At 35.9% G+C, this 23,362-nt stretch overlaps 2 protein-coding genes across 8 annotated transcripts in view; one reads left to right on the top strand and one right to left on the bottom strand.

Moving 5' to 3' along the window:
* The window catches only part of farp2 (FERM, RhoGEF and pleckstrin domain protein 2), a 63,768-nt gene extending 57,182 nt beyond the window's left edge, over positions 1-6,586 (top strand). For 3 of the 4 annotated variants that reach the window (XM_077198911.1, XM_077198907.1, XM_077198909.1), the window contains 3 exons: positions 2,905-3,012; positions 3,135-3,286; positions 5,770-6,586. In XM_077198911.1, coding sequence (XP_077055026.1) covers positions 2,905-3,012; positions 3,135-3,286; positions 5,770-5,863 — 354 coding nt within the window. In that variant the 3' untranslated portion in view covers positions 5,864-6,586. Of the gene's footprint in view, positions 1-1,011; positions 1,152-2,904; positions 3,013-3,134; positions 3,287-5,769 lie in introns of all 4 variants that reach the window. The other variant, XM_077198910.1, reaches the window with a different exon arrangement.
* Positions 6,587-9,030: 2,444 nt separating this feature from the next.
* stk25a (serine/threonine kinase 25a) lies at positions 9,031-19,501 on the bottom strand. 4 transcript variants are annotated; one of them, XM_077198873.1, is made up of 12 exons: positions 19,180-19,501; positions 17,536-17,705; positions 17,155-17,385; positions 15,048-15,104; positions 14,811-14,919; positions 14,565-14,722; positions 14,197-14,382; positions 13,497-13,642; positions 13,304-13,412; positions 9,747-9,818; positions 9,496-9,632; positions 9,031-9,283 (listed from the first exon to the last, which is right to left on the bottom strand). In XM_077198873.1, the coding sequence occupies exons 2-12, from the start codon at positions 17,629-17,631 to the stop codon at positions 9,244-9,246; spliced, it is 1,341 nt and encodes a 446-aa protein (XP_077054988.1). In that variant the 5' UTR covers positions 17,632-17,705; positions 19,180-19,501; the 3' UTR covers positions 9,031-9,243. The 4 variants fall into 4 exon arrangements, with proteins under 4 accessions (XP_077054988.1, XP_077054989.1, XP_077054991.1 ...); XM_077198874.1 differs by having other exon boundaries at positions 9,031-9,402; positions 19,180-19,488; XM_077198876.1 differs by lacking the exon at positions 17,536-17,705 and having other exon boundaries at positions 9,031-9,402; positions 19,180-19,499.
* Positions 19,502-23,362: the final 3,861 nt, after the last annotated feature.

The following is a 23,362-nucleotide window of genomic DNA, read 5'->3' as shown; positions in this document are numbered from 1 at the left end:
TCCTCCCTTCGTTTTGCCCGAGAGTTCTGAGTCGCGATCCGCCCGTAAGATTGAGAAACCTGGCAACTGAAGCACAGAGTCCGCTATAGATCTACACAGCCACGTTTCAGTGAAACATAAAGCGGAAGATGAGGAGATATCTGTTTTTTCCCCAACAACAGCAAGTTAAGTTCGTCCAGTTTGTTGCTAAGTGAACGCACATTTGCAAGAAATATTCCGGGTAGCGGAGTCCGCAGTCCACGGCGCCCCGTCTCTTTTACCTCACCGTCGGCGTTACGTGGCTAGACACAGTGCAGATGTAACTTTTACTAGAATATCCAGTAATTCAACATGAGTTATGAAAAAAAACGGGAATAGATCCACAGGAGTTGTTTCCCTAATGCTTAAGATCGCCTCTCTTGAGAAAACAATCCGAGAATTGTCGCAGAACACTGATTTAATAGACAAAAGAAAACAAACAATCCCGCAGCAAACCGCCAAGGCAGCCATCCGCGGTGCCATCTTGTTATTTGATATGGTAAATCTTATAGACTGCAACCAAACTTGTGGATGAGGGGCAAAGACTCGTGGATCTTTTTTGTGTGTCTGTCTCCTTTCTTCACCCTTATTTTCCAGTATCCAGTAGCTTCTCCACCTCCCCTTCCATGTTTTTTTTTTCTTTTATGTCTGTAACATTTTTTTTCCTCTTTAATTGTGCATCTCTCTTCTGTGTTACGAGTAACTGTCTTTTTTGAATGAAAGTGACTGAATTAATGAACATTTTCATGGAGGCTTCTGTTTTTTTCCTAACATTTCCTTTCTACAGATTCCTTTCTAAGAATGTTCAGTCTGTCGTTTTTTTCCCACTCAAGGATTAAAAGCTAACATTCTAACACTTCTGTTCTTCCTCTCTTTTGCTCCTTGTTGCCCTTTTTGTCTTCATCACTTTCTCTCCACCACATTATCGGTCTTTCTTCCTGTCTACATCTTGTCCTGTGCCTGTGCTCTGTTTGCCTGCCTGCCTGCTCTCAGTATTCAGTTCTCCAGCTGTGTCTCCAGAGCTCCCCCCTCGGTATCTGCTCGGTCAGGGCCAGAGACCCAACACCATCACACATGTGTGCTGGTACAGAAACCAGAACCTTTCTCTCAATGACTACCTGCGCATGAACCAGGTACCAGTGTGGTCAGAACCCCTCCAGTTATAGTCACCGTCATCTGAATATGAAAACCTCACATATTAAAATAGAGTTTTCCTCAAGAGTGATTCTCAATTATTTAAATCCATCTTATATAATTTTTCATTCTTTTTACATCATGCTTCAAATTTTATCAATTTATTCAAAAATACATAAAAATATGCCTCTTCTAATGAAGAACATGGTTTTCATTTGTAATATATATATTTTTGTTTCGGAGATATGTCATTGAGGATAAACCCTGTCCTTATAATAAAGAAAAGTCTTCATTAAAAAAGTTAAATTTATTGAAAATAATAAATTGTATTATCTGTTATTATTATTTCCTAATGGGAGAAAACTAATATTTTAACAAAACTGTTTAAAATATAAAAAATAATGGGCAAATATTGTTGTGAAAAATATAAATATGTGGTGCAGATATATATATATATATATATATATATATATATATATATATATATATATATAAAATGATTAAGATGTTTACGCTTCATGAACTCTGTCGCTCATATAATGGATCTCCAACTCTTTTTAAAGGGTAACTAAACCCCTGGTAAGAGCCTGACTCCACCCACTGGCAATATTTGAAAAATACTGGAAAAGTGTGCAGAGCCCAGAGGAGGGGGGGCGTGCACCTGAGACGCATCTCTCTGTAGGCAAGGGTGTGGTTAACTGGTACTCTCTGACGTCAGTAGCCACCGTTCAACCTGAAGAGGGCAGCACTCAGATGTTTTTACACCATATATTGTAGAATTAAAGCACTTTAAACCCAAATGTCAAAAAATTTACTCGAATCAATGAACAGGATTTATGAAGCTCCTTTCTTACAGATCATTAACTAAAAAAAGTTATTTTAGTGTTTAGTTACCCTTTAAGTGCTATTAATCTTTTTATTTAAAGGAATTATAAAATTAAAGTATTAAAAGGGATTTAAAGGAAAAAAAAGAAATAAGAACATAGTAATTAATTTATTAGCAAATAATATTTATTTAAAAATATGCATACATTCAATCTTATTTGGACGTCTCATATGTAAAAAACAAAACATTTTTTATCTCTTCACAATTAAGAATTGCATGAATGAAGTAAATAGCATATGTTCAATTCAAAACGGTGAAATTTCATAGTAGTTTGTATCACTGTATATTTACTGTCGATCGCTGAACATTTCTAGCGTAAACATTGTCAAATATTAAATGTTTAGCTACTTGTATCTTACCACTTACTCTTTCACTGTTAAAAATGTCACGTTGGATTTCGCACTCGTCTTTGAACAGTAAGGCCTGCTTCCTTTGATTTGATTGGCCATCTCAATTATTTTGACATTGAGCGCTGTTATACCGCTGAGGCAGAGTAGCTTAAAAATGCAACTTTTATTTTTTTTACATGTTAGCAAGAAAATGCAACTTTTAAAACTTCTTGCCATCCTTACAACAAACAGAGTGGTGCGTAATGGAGTGCAGCAGAGCAGCGGTTGACTTGTTTCCCTCAAGGTCTGTGATGGTTATGGCCCTGGTTTAGAGTACAAGGTCCACTGTGAAATTGAGACTTCCTATTATGCATTCATTCTTCTTTTTTTTACTACTGATTTGGAAAATTGGCACTCTCTCCCTTAGCTTACTCATTCAGTGCACATTTCATGAAACACTAATGCAGCACTAACGGTCCTTTGTGAATGAGGGGTTTGCGCTGTTGTGGTTTTAACTTCCTGTGCGCTTCATTGCAGAACCAGCTGTCCGGTTACCTCCTAAGGAAGTTCAAGAACAGCAATGGCTGGCAGAAACTCTGGGTCGTCTTTACCAACTTCTGCCTGTTCTTTTACAAGACACATCAGGTATTGAAATATGCACCATCATTTTGATTTAATGTATTTGATGTTCATTCTGAAAGCTTAAACTTCCTGTAGGATGTCTAGAGGTCTAAATAATGAATAATTAATTCTTGTTTTTGTCCCAGGATGACTTCCCTCTAGCCAGTCTTCCGTTGCTAGGTTACACAGTCAGCACCCCAGGGGAATCGGATAGCATCCATAAGGAGTACGTCTTCAAGCTGCAGTTCAAATCCCATGTTTACTTCTTCAGGGCAGAGAGCGAGTATACATTCGAAAGGTAATGCTATTTAAATAAATAAAAATACATAATTTATAAGAAATGTAATCTATATATTTTTTATATTAATTTTAGGGCTGTCAATTGATTTCTCTGTATCATTTGAATGATTTGATAATTCATTGAATTAATGTACACTATCGGTCAAAAGTTTGGGATCGGTCAGATTTTTTTGTGTGTTTTTGAAAGAAGTCTCTTATGCTCATTAAAGCTGCATTCATTTAATCAGTAAAAATCGTCTAATTGTCTGCCGGAGTGAAAAGGAGAGGATATGAGGACATAACAGGCTGACGTGCTTACAGATTTTTTCCTTCCTTTCCAAGTATCAACAAGGACGTATTTGCGTTCAGCTTGTTCACCTGCTCAATATCGTACCTCAGACAAAAACATTGCCGTTAGGCCACCAGTAGGGCTGGCTGATTTCACATTTAAATTTTTTTTTTATATCGATATATGGAATTAGACCATATCGCATATATCGATATAGTTCAAATTTGCGCTATGATCCTTGCTCCAAGCAAGCTGCTCACTGCTTTTGTAGAAATATGTATATCGTGCATTCTATCAGTTGCAGTTCTGGTGCCTCCGTCTCAACAGCATTAGTGTACAACGCGACAAATAGGCCTTCTCATATCAAATGTTAACGCAGAGGAACGGGACACATCAGTTCAGTGAGTTCACAAAAGTTAATTATTTGCATGTGCTTTAAAGCCTTGCCGGTTAAACATGTCATTCACTCTAGATGCGCTGTTCTAACATGCGCTTTAAGCCTGTTTTATGCTTCTGCGTCGAATCGACGGCGTACCCCTCTGTGTCGCCGCAAACCCCTCCGCCGTAGCTCGACGTGCACCTCCAAAAAATTTTAACTACGCGTCGAGGCGACGCAGACCACAAGGGCTGTGATTGGTCAGATGCACCGTGATGCAACTCAACCTGACGCAGAACCATAAAACGGCCACGACGCCGTAGGAGTGACGGCGTAGCTACGCCGTGGAGTTGACGCAGAAGCATAATGAGGCCTTTACTGAGCTCGAACACCCGACGCGCACATGCACTAAAAAAGCCTGTCTAACAGCGCCTGGTTACTGGACTAAGTTATCTTTCGAGTCTTATTTCGCTAATGCTCTCAAATACACACAAGGTTACACACAAATACATAAGGAAAGTTGGTTATGTCTATGAAATCTGCTTGTCAAATGCGTGTATATTAGACGCGTCGCGTACAGGTCTTAAAGAGACAGTAGCCCTAACAATAAACATGCAGCCGCTTGTCCTTAAAGGGATAGTTCACCCAAAAATAAAATTCTGTCATTATTTATTCACTGTAATGTTGTTCCAAACCTATATTAATTTATTTCTTGTGCTGAACACAAAAGAAGATATTTTGAAGAATGTGAGTAACCAGACAGTTGCTGGTCCCCATTGACTAACATAGCGAAAAATATACTATGGAAATCACTGGGGTACATCTACTGTTTAGTTACCCACATTCTTCCAAATAACTTCAACAGAAGAAAGAAACTTATTCAGGTTTAAAACAACTTGAGAGAGTAAATGATGACAATTAAAATTTTTGGGAGAACTATCTATTTAATGTTAATAAAACAACAAAATCGGTATAATTTCCTGCTTTTTTGTCCTTAGCCAATCACATGCCTGATTCTTCTGGATGTGTAATAAATCGGTCAGCATCAGCCCGCCCCTTTTTCCTAATATGGTGTCTGTGTATATCAAATCAGCGCTCTAGAACCTTGCTGTGTATATTCAAGCAACTCGCTCGTCTCACACGTTGAGCTGGCAATGTTTTACAGATGGTCTTGAAGTGGTAAGTGGGCAAAGCAACAAATCGGCATTGAATTAGTTATCGGATGATATTAAAAGGTAGTGGGATTATTTGAGGTTGACCTGGAAATTTTAACTTGATCAAAAAGTTATGGATTTGATATTAGCTGCGAATTCAGAGCATTAACTTAAATTGTGTCAGTGTAACGTTATCAATAGCTAGCCTAGTCTAACCGTCAGAAAACAATTGCCTCAGAATGTGCCCCCCCCAGAATTTTGGCTTTCATGACGCCCCTGAGTACTCGTTCCGGGACTGCACACGGCAATGTTACTAGGTCCCCAACCCGGCATCAATCCCGGGTCGTGATTGCATTCACACAGAAGGTGTTCTGGCAATTTCCAGGCAATTGTCAACCACGAGCATGAAAGCTCATAGCGGCTTGTTAAAAAACATGCTGTAATATTTTGTTGTCTCCTTTTTCAACAAAAACAAAGAGGTTTTAGTCTCGTCTTTTCTCGTCAATGATATAGCATGTTGATATAGTCGGAGTTTTCGTTTAATGACGTTTGTGTTGTCTCATTCTCGTCTCGTCTTTAGTCATGGAAAAAAAGGTCATCGTCAGACATAGATTTTGTTAACGAAATGAACACTGTTTTGAAGAAATGTTTGATGTGCAAAAACATGCTGTGATGTGTTGCAGATGGATGGAGGTGATCAAAAGTGCAGCGAGCTCCACGGGACGCATGAGTCTTCTCGTACCCAAAGCCCCAGCAGAGATGAACGGGGGGAGCTGAGTGTCAGACTGATGTCCTGGAGCTGAGGGCTGGGCCCACTGTCTGCCAGGACCAAACACACCATCATTTGATCTTTTCTGATTTGTGGCTCTGAGAGGTGCATCATCATCATCATAATAACTTGTTTCTTGACTCTGGACTGTTCGCTCTCTGCATCCCGGGAGTTCGAGTAGCTTATTGAAACCTTGGAGGAAAGTTTCTGCGCTCTGTAAAACTCTTCCAACGTTTCTTTCTTTTTATCTGGTGTTCTCCTTAATGAAACATAAAGTGGGCATCTTGCTCTTCTAGAACCACATTAGACTGAATTAAGTTATGTTTGATATTCATTTTGCTAAGGTTTCATTTTCTATTATTATTGCTGTATTCAGGTTTTTAAGGTCTTTGCTATGAATCTGTCATTTAGGACGATATTTAATATTCTTGTCAGAATGGACTTTTGTTATGCCAGTTATTCAGTAGAATTCTTGTCCTACAGGAACAGAAAATGTTGAATTGTTTGTACTGGGACAACATGACTGAATACTACTGATGGGACTGTTGACAAACAGAGGGTTTATATTGTCTAGCTGGTGCAGTAAGTGAGATGAAGGGTAAAGTGTCTCACTGATGTAAGAACAATGTGACGTTGGTCAGAGAGCATGTTTACAGGTAGCTGTATGATCCCTTTGAACGGCTGAGGGTGTGATGTAGGTACAGGAAGGAATCAGAGAGAGGACAATATTATTTGGCTTGTCCTCTTTCAGCATTGGTCAAAGCATGTGCTGAAGGTCATTATTGTGTGACTGTTACTATTTAGGGGATTTTAAGTTCTGATCGGTTGATTTTGATCTGGCAGCATTGATTTAGTTTAAATCTGAAAACTAATCGGCTATTTATTTTAAAGTGAAGACTGACCAAAAAACATTTGCTAACCAAACTAAATGTAATGTTTTAAATGATGTATTCACAAATGTCACTAGTTTAGATTTTTGGATACTTGATGGATAACAGTTTTAAACTGACCCCCATAAGGGGAAATTGGGTCATCCACAGTGTAATATTGCACTTTTCTTTCGCTTTCTGCCATTTACACACAGGGAAGAGGAAATGGTTCTGGGGAAGTTAAAGCTGAAGTTAAAAACAAAAACAAAATCGCAAGTCGAGATGTTTTCGGTCAGACTCTAAATGCTAAAATTTAAGTTGGTATCAGCAGCCTAAAACTGCCTGTTCCCTTTTTTTTATTATACTGTATATGTGATTTTTTTTCTTTCTTTTAAGTATATTATTAATTAATTTACAAGTTCTTAATATTTTTTGCAGGCATATCTCACTATATATATATATATATATATCAATAAATGATCTATATATATATATATATATATATATATATATATATATATATATATATTATGTATGTATATGTGTGTGTGTGTGTTATGGTCAAGGCCAGTTGAGTTATTTGTTATTTTAATAGCATGATGATGATGATGAAGAAGAGTTCCACAGTGTTACATTTATTGATCGGCTTACTTTACGAAGACAGATCTGTACGATATCTGATTTGGGAGACTTTTTTTCCTGCTCTTTTTGGATTATTGATTGTATTTATAAGGCTTTTGGCTTTGTCCGTTCAGCATGCTGTACAGGGTCCAACCAAAGACCTGAACATTTTTTGCATAAGCCTGAAAATGTTGGCCAAAGTTAGTCGGCCACACAATATGCAGTGTTGCTTTGTGTACTCAACAATATACTGTAAGCAGCTATCATCTCGACTTGAGCTCAGCTATGCGTCAGCTGATGTGTTTCAAATCCCTCTTATTTCAGTAATGCACTGTGGGCTCAAGGTCTTCACCCATTTGTACATTTCATGCAAGGACTGGAATCATTTTCTTCCTCGTTTTCTGTATCCGGTAATAAGAGGGATGAATGAAAGTTGTTGTTTTTTTCATCCCGAATAAGTCCTCTGTTTCCTGTCTCATTTAGAGAGGCACTAAACAGAGTTTTTACAAATTTGCTTCTCTCCGACATTAATATTTAACTCTCTGACTCTATTTATTTTGTGTAGCATGTTGCCGAGGCGTTGCTCCTGTACACACCGCATGTAGTACGCTCCATGTTATGACATTGAGAGATATCAAATAAAACTGAACTGTGTAAACATTTTCTTCTCCTCATTTTGTCCCATTTAAACATTTGTTCACCTAAAATAACCTAAAAATTCTGTCATTAAGTACCCTGTATGAGATGACTTTAGTTGAAACCTGAGAGATTTCTGTCCCTCCATAACAGCACACTTCAAAAAGTTAATAAACATTGTAAAATAATACATAAAAATTTTACGGTTTATTCCAAGTCTTCTGATGAGACATGATCACTTTATATCAGTGTTACATAAATGTATTATTCAGTAAAACTTTTTTTTTATTTTTATGAATTGAAATAGAGCTGAATTCAAATAAAATATTAGATGACAAACTTAAAATAAAATTAGAAATGTTGCCTTGGCACATAAACTGAAATAAAATGAGTTTAAGTACTAAATTTACTAAATCTAAAACATTAGTAAAATATTAATTAATTAAAGATAAATAAAATAAACTAATATAAAATGACAAAAACAACTAAATTAATAAGACTTTAATGAAAGCTGAAAATATAAAAATAAAAACTAGTTCAAAATATTAATAAATACAATGATTTATATTATACAAATAATACTAAACTAACACTGCTTTATATGATGAATATATTTAATTTGGTATCAAGTGGTTTAATCCAAGTCAGTTAAAATTAACTTTATATGATGAACAGATTTAATTGACTTTTCATATTTAAAAATTGATCGACAAACATAAAGCACATCAAATATGGTAAGCAAACAAGTGTATGCTCGTTGATCAATGTATATGTGAATAAAACGCTAAATTAAATCTGTTCATCATAAAACGTGCACCATAAAACCGTTTGATTCGTATTGATTAATCTTACAATATATTTATGATTATTTTGGAGTGTCAAAGTTTTGGTGGAATGGACTTTCAGTTGAGGGACAGTTATCTCTCAGGTTTCACTGAGAGAAAAAAAAAGTAATGAATTTAAAGTATTAATTTTTGGGTGAACTATGCCTTTAAGCCCTTTCCTGCATTTCCCCCAGTGATTTATGCAAAAGTAAGAAATAAGCAGAGTTTTCTTCTTACACTAGTATATTTATATTTATCATGGAACGCACATAAACTTGACTTATCATTTAATTTAGACATTTCAAAATTCTATAAAGGAAACCGTAAAAACATCTCCTCATACAAGCAGTAATGGAAAGCCTGGTGGTCTTCAGCAGAAGGAGCATGTGAGCCATCAGGATAGTCTTTCCGTGGAGCTGGCCAGCAGTCCGGTGGACCTCATCGTTTCGAAGGCATGCTGTTTCCGTTGAGTGTGAACCTGCAGGGTTGAGACACAGGAAGTCTCAAAGTTCACTCCTGCGGATGATTCAGTGCTGCATGCAAGTGCCACAGTGCAGTACAAAATCTTAAAGCAAAGAGTCTGCATGACCTGAAAAACTGGCATAAGCCGAAAATTACATCAAATACAATTAGATATTGTGTGTACAGAAACGTGGATGAGACTGTCTATTAAATGTCAGGCCTGTTTACCTGCACACTCTCTCCATGACGTGATTGAGTAAACGGTCAGAGATTCCCGGGCTGGACTCCTCAGCGAGGCTGAAGGCGTTTTCAAGCTCTTCCAGGGCGCATACGCCGTTCCCGCTAACACGCCGCTTCTCCTTCAGCTGCATTCAGAACATACCAGTCTGCTAATCCACGTGTCAAGACTCGACGTTAAAGCACAGGTGCACCCGTGATGGAGGCTCGCTGACATAAACATACATTTTTGAATTCTTTACCTCTCTGAAGATGGGTGAGATGAATGTTGTCAGAGACGGTGACTTCGGCTGCCTCTTCATAGCGTCTGATGTCTGTTATAAAAAACACGAGGTCTGTGATACCTGATGGATCACTTTGCATAAATTACATGGGTAAGCTGAACATAGTCTAATTTTCAGATTTCTTTTCTTTCTTTTTTTTATGTGGTTTAAGTTGTATCCTACTTTAGTAGACTATAGTATAGAGTGCAAGAGTCTGTTATTTTTCTTATAGGGAAATTGATTTAGAACAATAACTTATAAATCTTAAAAAACATATCTACGGTGAGCTATAAGATTGCTAATTGATGTTCATTTTTAATGAATCATTACTTTTACAGTGGAATCCCTGGTGAAAACTACATTAACCATGATTCTGCAGAGAAATCTCCAATTGTGACAAGAAAATCGTGTTAAAAGAACAATTATATTTAATCATTTAGAAGATGCTTTTATCCAAAGTGACTTACAAATAGAAGAGAACAATTAAAAAGCAATTCAACCCAAAAATAGGGCAACAATATGTAAATGCTGTGACCAGTCCCAGTTAGTCTAGCACAGTACAAGCAGCAATAATATATGAATAAAAGAAGATAGCATAGAGACTAATTAGTGTTAGTATTAATGGATCAAGTGTTGATGAAAAAGATGCGAACACTTTTCTATGCTCAGTCTAAAACTACTTTAACTTAATATAATATAATCTTCAATCATAATACAATCAACATCATCAATAGTTTTATATTTCTCCTTCGTTTTGAAATTTTCTTTTGCAGTGCTTCATGGGACTGTAGTTCTTTCCCTCATAAAGGCTGTTTAGTAAAGTCTTGTACCTTTTGTATTTGCTTCGATTTTCTAATATATTTTTTCGCTTCAAATCAAAATTTGTAATGTTGTAATTCATCTTGTAGCTGGTTGGTTTGATTCATGACTTAGACATCTTTAATAAAGACTTTTTAAAAATCCTTCTGGGAAAAATTAATGAAAAAAATAGTTTCGGAATCAGCGCAGCTGGAAAAAAAGGGCCACTGTTGCACTCTATAGAGTGCTACAGTTGGGTTTCAGAAGTACAAACTCCATTCATTTTCTCCATAAGGCAGACCTACTGTGAGCTACGAGGTTGTTAATTCATGGCATTTTCTTATGCTGAAGCCGTCAGCTGGCATTATTTCAGTTTATTTTTTTAAATAATCATGTTTAAAAGTGTAATTCTGTGGAAAAAAACTACATTACCCATGATGATGCTGTACAGAAAATTACACCAATCAGAAAGTCTAAAAAAGCAACACGCTCCAAAAAGCTCTTTAGCTCCACCCACTCCCATGAAGCGAATGACGTAATAAAGTTGATTTCCCTACGCTCTCAAAATACTGAACTGTTTGAATATACTGCATGTATGTGTGTGTATATATATATATATATATATATATATATATATATATATATATATATATATGCACTCACCCAAAGGATTATTACTCCGGTCTGAGTATTTCACAATCTGCTCAGTTACTGGGATTTTCACGCACAACCATTTCTAGGGTTTACAAAGAATGGTGTGAAATGGGAAAAACATCCAGTATGCGGCAGTCCTCTGGGCAAAAATGCCTTGTTGATGCTAGAGGTCAGAGGAGAATGGGCGGACTGATTCAAGCTGATAGAAGAGCAACTTTGACTGAAATAACCACTCGTTACAACCGAGGTATGCAGCAAAGCATTTGTGAAGCCACAACACGCACAACCTTGAGGCGAATGGGCTACAATAGTAGAAGACCCCACCGGGTACCACTCATCTCCACTACAAATAGGTAAAAGAGGCTACAATTTGCAAGAGCTCACCAAAATTGGACAGTTGAAGACTGGAGAAATGTTGCCTGGTCTCGATTTCTGTTGAGACATTCAGATGGTAGAGTCAGAATTTGGCGTAAACAGAATGAGAACATGGATCCATCATGCCTTGTTACCACTGTGCAGGCTGGTGGTGGAGGTGTAAAGGTGTGGGGGATGTTTTCTTGGCACACTTTAGGCCCCTTAGTGCCAATTGGGCATCGTTTAAATGCCACGGCCTACCTGAGCATTGTTTCTGACCATGTCCATCCCTTTATGGCCACAATGTACCCATCCTCTGATGACTACTTCCAGCAGGATAATGCACCATGTCACAAAGCTCGAATCATTTTAAATTGTTTTCTTGAACATGACAATGAGTTCACTGTACTAAAACGGCCCCCACAGTCACCAGATCTCAACCCAATAGAGCATCTTTGGGATGTGGTGGAACAGGAGCTTCGTGCCCTGGATGTGCATCCCACAAATCTCCATCAACTGCAAGATGCTATCCTATCAATATGGGCCAAAATTTCTAAAGAATGCTTTCAGCACCTTGTTGAATCAATGCCACGTAGAATTAAGGCAGTTCTGAAGGCGAAAGGGGGTCAAACACAGTATTAGTATGGTGTTCCTAATAATCCTTTAGGTGAGTGTGTGTGTATATTTATATATATATATATATATATATATATATATATATATATGTATATTTTTTAATAAACTTTAAATTGTTGTTATACATATAATCCATATACATACATATATATATAAGTTTTATATTTCTCCATTTTTAATTTGATTATGCTGTCCACAGTGCTTCATGGAATTGTAGTTCTTTCCCTCATTAAAACCGTTAAGTACACAGTCTTGTACCTTTGTCTTTTTGTCTGATTTTCAAAAACTTTTTTGCTTCAAATCAAAGTTTGTACTGTTGTGATTCACCTCGTACCTGATTGGCTTTGTTCATGGCTTATAACGAAAACCATTTTAAAATCCCTATGGGAAAAATTAATGAAAAATATACTTCTGGAATCAGTGCCACTGAAAAACTGTAGTATTCAGCTAGTCATGTGATCACAATATGGCAGCCCCCATCAGGCGACTATATGGCTGCACATGATTTTAAACTAAACATTTTTAAAATCAAGTATACTATGCTTCATTTATTTGCCTAAAATGTACCTAAAAACATATACTGCAAAAAATGCTTTTCTTACTTAGTCTTGTTTCCAGTCCTAATATTTAAAAATTCTTAAATGAAGATGCATTTACTAGATGAGTAAAATGACATAAGATATTATGTTCCGTTTTCCAGGGGAATTAATCAAAATGAAGGGAGCTGATGCTTAAAAAAAGCAAAATTATCTGCCAATGGCGTAAGAAAAATAATCTTAATTCAAACAGTAACAATATTATTTTTCTTACCCCATTGGCAGATAATTTCTAGGATAGCAGATAACACAAGGCTCTGTGCTGCTTCTGAATTCTATACAAATATGCAATGTAGCATACAAGTCATATTTAACATTGCTAGATCTGTCCAATTTCACCCCTAGTATCAGAAGCAGCTCTGATGCAAGTTTAGTTCTGTTCGATTTATCATTACCCGCAATTGTGATTCCTGTGTAAATGTATGCTGCCTCTGAGACACTAAAAAGTCTGTTTAAACACCACCTTTACGGCATCTAGACTTTAAAAGACGCATTTACCTTATTGTCTAAATGATTGAGGCCTCTCTGTAACTTGTTAATGGAGCTGGGCCGCACGGTGGGGAAAGTCCACATGGGACACTGGTCCCTGTCCTCCCCCTCCCCGTCCCTGAGTGAGAAACAAACAGAGTAAACATACTGTACACAGATATCACAGGTATTCCTCATCCAGGAATGTGGACCGGACACGTACATGTCAGAATCGTCAGAGCTTGATTCGTCCCCGTGGCCATCTGACTTCCAACGGCGATATCGATCAATGAGCTCTGCCAGGTATGAGGTTTTCTTGGTGTAGCGGGTGATGAACTTGTGTTTCAGTAGCTCTTTGGCTGTTGGTCTCTGTCATATGCAAACATCATTTTACAAAAATTAAAAGGAGTTTGCCTCAGGTTTTAAAGTTTAATTAAAGCCTGTTTACACAAAAAAAAGAATGGCATCACTGCCAGTATTAAAAGAATTAGCGATAATACAATTCCAGCCAATACAATAAGTCGATAATTATTTTTGTGTTATGGCATTCACCAATAAATGGCAGGTATTAAAATTCTATAACATTTAGCATCCAATTTGGTCAATCATTTTAAATGTAACAAGTGAAAAATGTAATATTTATTTTGAGATTACAAAAAACATTTAACAGTGCTATTAAATTATTTGTATTTTTAAAAACTAACTGTAATTAGATAATCTAATTTTAAAAATAGGAAAAACTGACATTAACAAATATTTAATATCATCAGATACTGTTAAATTAAATCTATAAAAATCTATAGAAAATAAAATCAATATTTTAAAAAAAAATACTGGCTGATAAGTGATATAGAACCAATATATTATGCATCTCTAAATAGAATTGTTTTTATTATAAAGGTATTAAAAAGAGCGCTACTAACAAATCGTGGCTCTTTATTGAGACAAGATTCAACAAAGTCCTTAAAGGCTCTGCTGTAGGACCCGTCCAGTGTGGGCGGGTTACTTTTAGGGATGAGGAACAGGACTCTCATGGGGTGAAGTTCTGAGTTTGGTGGCTCTCCTTTAGCCAGCTCAATGGCTGTGATACCCAATGACCAGATGTCAGCCTAAAACAGGGAAGACAAAAAAAAAAATTGGGGTTAGTACTTGTGCCATCTGTCTGTCTCTGAATATTTCATTGAGTTTATTTTCATCGTACAGTCTTCACTAGTTAACAGATGTTCACGTGGAGGACTTGAACATGATACCTGTTAGCTAAAAGACAAACGAGACAAGGAAGTACTTGTACCTTGAAGTCATACGCAGACTGTTTGATAACCTCTGGTGCCATCCAAAATGGAGTTCCTACAAATGTGTTTCTCTTAATTTGTGTGTCCGTTAACTGGCCGGCCACTCCAAAGTCTGCCAGTTTGACTTCTCCATGTTCAGACAGTAACACATTGGCCGCTGTAGCCAAAAAGTAGAAGGGTTATCTATATAGGGACACTTCACAGGACTAAAATTAACCAAACAGAGGCCAGTTTTAAATACTGACCTTTGATATCTCTGTGAATCTTCCTCTCTGAGTGGAGGTAGTCAAGTCCTTTCAGTATTTCTCTGAGGACGGTGGCGATATATGCCTCTTCCAGAGGTCCCGGCCTCAACTGTTCAAACACACATTAGAGGATGTTAAATATAGTGACATTTCCTGTGCCTTTGAGGGTTTTTTTGTTTCTGTAATTATGCCTCACTGTAAAGGACTCACAAACATGGTTAAAAAATACTAACTCACCAGGTCCAGCGCCGATCCACCTCCCAAATATTCCATGATGATCCATAGTTTAGAGCCCTGAGAAACACAATACACCAGTCAATTAAATTACCATTAAGTTGTCTGATAAAATCAACAGATATTTGATCATCTCTAAAAGGAATAGTTCATCAAAGCATGACCACATTTTTGATGCACTTTCAGCCTTTTTGGAGTTGAAGACTTATATTAGTATTATTTATATACTATTATATTATTTAATCATATTTTAATTTAACTTTTATTTAGTTTTTTTTTTTCTCTTTTTGATTTTTTATTTTGGGTTTTGTTATGTGTGTTTTGTCATATATATATATAGCTTTCATTGATTTTGATTTCAGTTTCTTCAGTTCTGGTTTGAGACACACTGGTCACTGTCTATTTTAATTGTATGTAAAAGAACAACTTGGACATTCTGCAAAATACCTTGTTTTGTGTTCCATGGAGGAATGTTGGTGACACTGAGACCGAGTAGTGGCCAAAAGTCATGTCCGAGCCCGAGGGGATATTTGTTTTTAATGAAGTTTGATTAAACATCAAAATATGAGGAAGATATTTTAAATGTTTTAAAACTAAACTTGGTTAACGCATTTAACCCCTAAACATAGTCCCCTAAAGGGACATGGTGATGGAAAAAAAACATGAGGAGGAACAAATACTGTATTTAAAAAAAAAATTGCGTACACTCAAACTTTTCCGGTCTCTCAAAAAATGTGCGTGAGAAACTTTGCTTTTGCTCGATAATTTCTAAATTTGCATTAATTTAGTTAATTTCTATTTCCTCACAAACCTTTTGCATTCTCTGGAAAGCATTTGCGTTCCCCTTGAGTGTGCATTTGCTCTTGAAGAACACAAATGTTTTCCAAGCGAATGCAAAGTTTCTCGGGAGAACGCAGAACATTTGCGAGAGAACGCAAAAGCACTAATATATCATTTTTCCTCGCATCTCATATTTTTTTTCCATCACCATATACATTGAGGACATCCGTGATAATCTGACAAAATTATTTGGCAAAAAAATGCAAACTACTGCTACAGGTTTTATTTTACTATGAAAAAATAAATGCATAGAAAAACAAAAACCTCACGGGAAAATTCTGAAATATAATTCTGAATGTTCCGATCCAATTTGACTTCTGACCTGTAATGCTGCCTGAATCATCATCATACTGTTCGTTCATTGGCCAGAGGAGAACTGCCCCCCCCCGACTGAGCCTGGTTTCTCCCACGTTTTTTTCCTCCATTCTGAAACCTGATGGAGTTTTGGTTCCTTGCCACTGTGGCCTTTGGCTTGCTTTGGGCACACTTAATATTCAACAATATTATTGATCTGCCTGCATTGACACCATTATATGAGAACTGAACTGAGCTGGACGATGACATCACTGTTTTCTCCAGAGTGGCTGTATAAATAAATTAACTTAATTTTACAACAGAAATGAACCATTACTGAAATGGCTTAAGCTGGACTATACACTATTTCCTTCTAGATCTGCTTTACAGCAGAAACAAACTTTGATGCATTATTATCCTGTTATCTCTGTAAAGCTGCTTTGAAATAATCTGTATTGTAAAAAATGCTATGTAAATAAAGGTGACTTGACTTGCATGTGTTCATAATTTCTTAGTATGACAGTCTGGCCAAAAATGATGTCCGCACAATTTGGAATGTTTCATTGTATTATCACAAACAAAACGATTGACTCCTGACTCCAAGCACAACTACACAATATGCTTACAAATTCTTAATAATATTTGAAGCTTGAATAATAGACATCACATTTGGCCACCACTGTACCTACAATAAGTTATTAGGAACCAATAATGAACATTGTTTATTCAAGTTTGTTCATAATACAGGAACTAATGTTAATTTATATGGCTTAATTTAAAAAAAAATCTATTCGTATTGAAATTTATATCACATATTAATCTATTTGCATGAACTAAAATAATGCAATTGTAAAGTGTTACGAGGAAGTCATACGTTTTTGAAGGGTGGCATTTGGGTGAACTATTCCTTTAAAAATACAGAAATATACTGTGACTTTTTAAAAGCCGCGTCTGAAAGAAGAAAATCTCCACAAACCGTCAGATAGGAGCCGTAGTATTTGGTGACGTAAGGGCTGTCACACTGGCTGAGTACTGTGATCTCCTGCTGGATGTCTTCAATCTCATCCTCTGCCTCTTCCAAGTCAATAATCTTAATGGCCACCACCTCTTTTGTGCGGTTGTTTATTCCCTTGTAGACCTCTCCAAAAGAGCCTTTACCAATTCGCTCCAATTTGGTGAAGTATTCCTCAGGATTCACACGTGGATTCTGAAGGGAGAAAAAAAATGTGTTTAAAAATTCTTACCAGCTATCTATGGCAAGATCCAGCATAGTGTATTTTCTTTCTTTACACAGGTGACGGACTCTAGAAATTGTCCTTTTATCAAGCACCAGATTAACAAATGCAGGGAGATCTACCCAGTCATCGCTGCCCTGCTGAAGGTCCGGAGATGGTGAGAAGCTATCGAGGGAACTGCTAGAAATCACATGTAGTTTTTTAAGCACTTTTTTCATTTTCTAGGAAAACACTCCGAGCCTCTGCTTCCTTGTTCAGTATGGGATAAAGATGACTTGTACTGACAATCCATCTGGAAGTGACAGCGTTTTTATCAAAACACAACAATCACTTGGCAAGACTCAAAGTTCAGGAGATAACCTCTTGGTATCAGCTCAACATCCGATATCCGCATTCATCACACTTATATTGACCCTTTTTAAAAACACTGAGCTATCAAAACACAAACTTTTACTATTCTTGGTAGTACCACCCATTGGACGCCCCATAATATGAGATCAGCAGGATATGCTTTCTAAAAATTCTCAAAAAGTTAATTATCCTGCCAACTACTTCTGCGTGACATGTGGGTGTGCCACTCTTTCGTCAAGATACTCTGATCTCATTTCTTGGGAGTTACAATTTTTCAGAATATCATGTGGTAACAGGGTTGTGCGCAAAATGTGGACAGTTAAATATTAGCTATTATTTGTAACTATTATTAGTTAAATATTAGTTTTTAGTGATTAGTTAATCATTTAAAAATATGAAAATAGTTTTAATTATACGCCAAGTCTACTTGGTTTACTTTTCTTAAATCATTTTGTTTTTGAAAGATGTCTCATCAAGCCTGCTTTTATTTGATCAAAAATACAGAAAAAAACTGTAATATTGTGAAATATTATTATAATTTATAATACTGTTTTTCTATTTTAATATACTTTAAAATATAATTTATTTCTGTGATGCGAAGCTGAATTTTCAGTGTCACATGATCCTACAGAAATCATTATAATATGCTGATTTGTGCTCCTTGAAATTTCTTTGGAACCTGTGATATTTTTTTCAGGATTCATTGATTAATAAAGAGTTAAAAAGAACAGCATTCATTTAAAATATAGAAATATTTTCTAACAATATAAATCTTTACTGTTACTTTTGATCAATTTAACACATCTTTGCTGAATAAATGATTAATTGATAAATTATTAATTAAGGGGAAAAAATACTGAAATTACCCCAAACCTTTGAACTTCTATTTTAAATAAATGCTGTTCATTTTCTTCTTCTTTTTTTTTTTTTTTTTTTTTTTTTACTTTTTATTCATCAAAGAATCTTGGAAAAAAGTATCACATGTTATACATTTTAAGCAGCATAACTCTTTCCAACATTGATAATAAATCAGCATATTAGAATTTATGTTGTATTGGCCAAAATTTAAACTTGTATACTAAAAAACTATTAGAAATAGAGACTGGATTTTCTTTATTTGTTTATCTTTTTTTTTTTCAAGAAGAACATCCTAAGCATCACATACACTTTAGTTCACTTTAAGCATACTTTACCATACAGTAATGTATTCACATAAATGCTGAGTAAAACTACCCAATTTAATAACAAAGCTTCCTACTATACTATAGTACAGTACAGTACAGTACAGTACAGTACAAAGACACAGTAATGTAAAGTTAATCATCATCCGAAAAGAACAATAAGTAACTGTTTTGTCTTAGTAAGAAAGAAATGCAAGGAGGTATTCAGGTGTCATCTTCATCTCTCTGGATTACCTGGTTCCGCATGTTATGAAGGTGTGCCATGTCCAACTAGATAGCCTATACCTCCAGTTCGGGGTTCACAGATTTTTCCTCTTTCTCTCCTTCTTGAACAGTCACCCACCAATGGAACAGCTTGTTCCCAATACACGCCTCTCTAAATCATCCCCGTGTACCAGACTGGCCCGCTGTAGGGTTTATAAGGTTTATAATCTGTATTCTCGTCCATCCATAAGCGCAGACAATCGGTCTTTCGTGTGAATGTTTACGGTTTCTGGTCTGCAGGGGAGACTCCCTGTGCAACCCCACTACTTTGACTAAGAGAGAGGAATTGTATTCCGCGCATGCGTGACAATCTCTTTTAAAGCCCAAAGACTGCTGGGAATCGTAGTTTTTCCCTCACTCTGAGCTACATGGCTGCGTACACTACACATACATAGATGCTATGAAATAAATAAAATGTTTACCCCCAGTTTCACAGAAAGCCTATCCCATATAATACATCTGTTTTAACTGAAGGTAACTTGCACTGTCAAATCCTAATTTATGTCAGTGCCATTGTTTCGTCTCAAGATGCACACCAATGTTTCTTTGTTTTCTGGCATGTTTATAAAAGCTACTTAAATATCCTAATTGAAGGCCTAATCCTGGCTTAATCTAAGCCCTGTCTGTGAAACCAGGCTTTAGAGATTCACTGTGACTATCATTTGTAAATCTTCTATATTTAGCTTAAGTTCTAATTTATTCTACAACAGTTGCACATTAAGTCGCTGCTTTCCTTGCTTTTTTTTAAGTCAAGGTCGTTTTATTAATATGACGATATGAATATGAAAATATGATTATTAATATGAATATATCATCTTGAAGACCTTTTATGAGTAAACCATTGCTATTTTCTGTGCTCTAACTTTACACTTCCCCTAAATCGCACCCTCACATAATTTTATTAAAACATTACTTAATTCACTTAATTAAGCCTTTTGAATTGTGAAAATAACTAGGAGGTTTCAGATGTTCCTTCATTGTTGTGTGGGCATTTCAAAATATGGCAAAATATTGTAGGCTATTATAAAATATTGTATTATAAAATATACATTATTGCTATACAAAACTTTCTTGAGCATTATGTGCAAAATGCAAGTTACTGTCAGTCTGAGGTTTTTGTCGCACTGTTGTCCTTTTCTTATGATAAGACAATATCATGCAGTAAGATTGGTGTTTTTTTTTTCAATTGAAAATCTCTGTTATGACCTGCCAAGTTGGGAAAGGATGAGGTCGAGGAGTGGGGTTTTTTTCTCTCTTCTTTTTTTCCCCATTTTCTTTTTTCGGGTTCATTTTGTGTTCAGTCAGAACATGACCTGCATTGCTTTGGTCGTCAGTTTGAATTGGCCTGTTTCTATACCAAGATTATGTTCTCTCAGTCTGTATGAATTTTCTTAGTGGTCACAGTTTAATATTCTGCCATTTTTCTTCTCTAGTGAACATTCCAATTTGGCCTGTTTAGTTCCAGTTGTTTGACATCTTAAATATTTTTTTGTTTTTATATATACCTATACATTTTGTGTCATGGCTTCATATAATTTTTCATAATCTTATGAAAATCTTTTTTAATCTTAGTGTTGACCAATTAAATGGTTATAATGACAAAATCTATAGTTAATGTGTTTTGCCTTTGTAGCCAATAGACAGCACATTCATAGACCTATTTTTTTTATCATTATTCTTATTATGATTCCAATTTTGAAAAAAAATTGTGGCTGTATATTAATTGATAAGTCTTTTTTTTTGTCTGACATAAGTTAAAAGGAGGCAATCCTTTCGAACAGGAGGCATTTCACATTGATGAAATTGTTTTCTCTGACTCTAAGTCTGTGTTTTCCTGTTCTTTAATTGTTATTCCTTTCAGTTGTCATATACTAAGTTATGTATGTTCTTGTTTCAAATATTCTGTTAGCTGTCAAATTGACACCTGGATTGCGGTTAATGTGTAGCTTCCTCTTTGTCCCTGTAGGGGGCCGTATTTTACAAAAAATTTGCCCCAAGCCAAAATAAATATATTTATTTAGAGATCATAGTAATTGTTGATTTGCAAACTTATGCGATTCTATTTATATCTATGAAGATCAGTTATCCTATCTGTATTTTGATTATTAAAGAATAAACACGTTGGGAGGTCATGTGACAGGCATGCAGGAGCATGTATGGGTTCCGCAGAAAACAAGCATTATTCCTCAGAGGTGTGGTGTGTTAAAACTTACTGAAGATTACTAGTCTCCACAGTGTCTCATTATTCACTGGAAATGAAATGTAAACAGATTACTGTCGCATTATATGTTTTAAGTGTTACATAAATGTGAGCAACGTTCGGCCTCCATCTGTCTGCGGTTGTTTTAATAAACCGATAGACCGATAAACTGTCACAAGCTATTCAGAATTAGTTGTGAAGATAAGTTATTTTAGTTTTAAATTGGGATACAGAGGAAGCCTCAAATGTGGTTAGGGGGAAAAAAGGAACCGTTGCATGTCAGTGAGAAGAACTTCAACTGTCTACTCATTATGTTCCTGTGTTGAACAGAACTGTTTTGTCCCTTGAGGAAGTTCACTGTATGGTGCTTCTGTAGGCTTTTTTTTTTTATTGTATTCCATTAAATCGGTTATTAAACATTTGCAGTGCTGGGCAAGCTACTTGGAAAATGTAGTGAGCTAAACAAGCAGTTACTCGACATTAAATGTAGCTTCACTACACTAGCTACCACACTGCGAAATGTAGCAAGCTACGCAAAAGCAATATGGCAAAAGTAGTTTACTACATCTAAGCTATTTTTTAAAATTTCCTTTTTATATTGAACCAACTTCATTCCAAGTCAATGCTATCTCAGTCATTAATTGTCAGTCAAACAGATAGGCAGGCACAATTTGTCAGTTCAATTTTTATTCAACAACTGTTCCAAACCAATTTGGCAACAAAAAACAAAACTATAACTATATAAAACTAAAACAAAACCAGGTGTCGAGAGTGTGTGCATCTTTCCATTAAGTAATTTTTTTCACATGACAGCCCAAGGATTGAGATAGATACGTGAAGACACCGTCAGGAGCAGAAGGTGGTGGTGTGCCGATGATTCGGAACTGACAAGTTTAGGGCAAAAACAGTCAAGACTTGTAAAACAACTCTATCAGACGACGGTGGGTGGGACTACAGTAACTTGAACCCTTTTTTGTTTAACAACTTTATACATTAAAATAACTTTTACAAACATTATATGCTCAAAACTGATCTTGTTAGATTAAAAGGGAGTAGGCCTATACAGTGAGACGGAAATTATGGTTTGATTATAGTAAAAGTGTAGCCTAAGTAACCATGTCTTTTTGGAAAATAATTGATTACCAATTGTAAAACCACAGTTTCACTACAAATACCATGGTTTAACTATGGTTAGTGTAGCAAAATGGTGGTGGCTAGAATTGTTTAACTGACAATGCTTTATTTGAAGTAAAACCATAAATAATGGCTGACAAAAAAAAGCATGAGACTGATAAATAAGCATTTATTGTAGTCTATTATTGTGTACTAAATTATAGTTTGGTTAGCCATATTTTTCAATTTTCATACTTAAAATGACATGGGATATGGGATAGCAACATAAAGGGTTAGTGGAAGAAATTGTTAAGGATGTTGATGAGATTCTGGAATACTGGTGGGTCAACGTATAAAAATGTTCCAGACAGAGACACAAAACAATTTAACCAAATTTAAGCTATTTTGCTGGTCTAAGCTCACATACGGCCAAGTTGGTATTCAGACGGTCTAGCTGGTTGGGCAGTTGAAACAATTTCAAAACCCCTCGAAAATCATCCAACAGACCACCAGCCCGGCCAGGCAAGATAATACCAGCCAGCAGCAGGTTTTAGATGTTTATTTTACATGTGATCGAGACTAAAACAGATAGCCTAACATTTGTCACAATGCAGCACCGTTTAAAATGAATTAGTAAAGACAAAAGGTGATTAAACATGAAGAAAAAATATGAAGACATTGTGACCCATAGCCTACATTAGGCATTTTATCCAAACATTTAGCTAAAAAGTCCATGAACATTTTGCTTCAACTACCCAGACAGACAGATAGATAGATAGATAGATAGATAGATAGATAGATAGATAGATAGATAGATAGATAGATAGATAGATAGATAGA

Source organism: Siphateles boraxobius, unplaced genomic scaffold (assembly GCF_051911475.1).
Source record: "Siphateles boraxobius isolate OS27281-9 unplaced genomic scaffold, OSU_SipBor_1 41, whole genome shotgun sequence".
In the NCBI taxonomy this organism is placed as follows: domain Eukaryota; kingdom Metazoa; phylum Chordata; class Actinopteri; order Cypriniformes; family Leuciscidae; genus Siphateles; species Siphateles boraxobius.
Note: the sequence above shows the minus strand (reverse complement) of the source record. Positions and strands in the feature narration are given on the sequence as shown.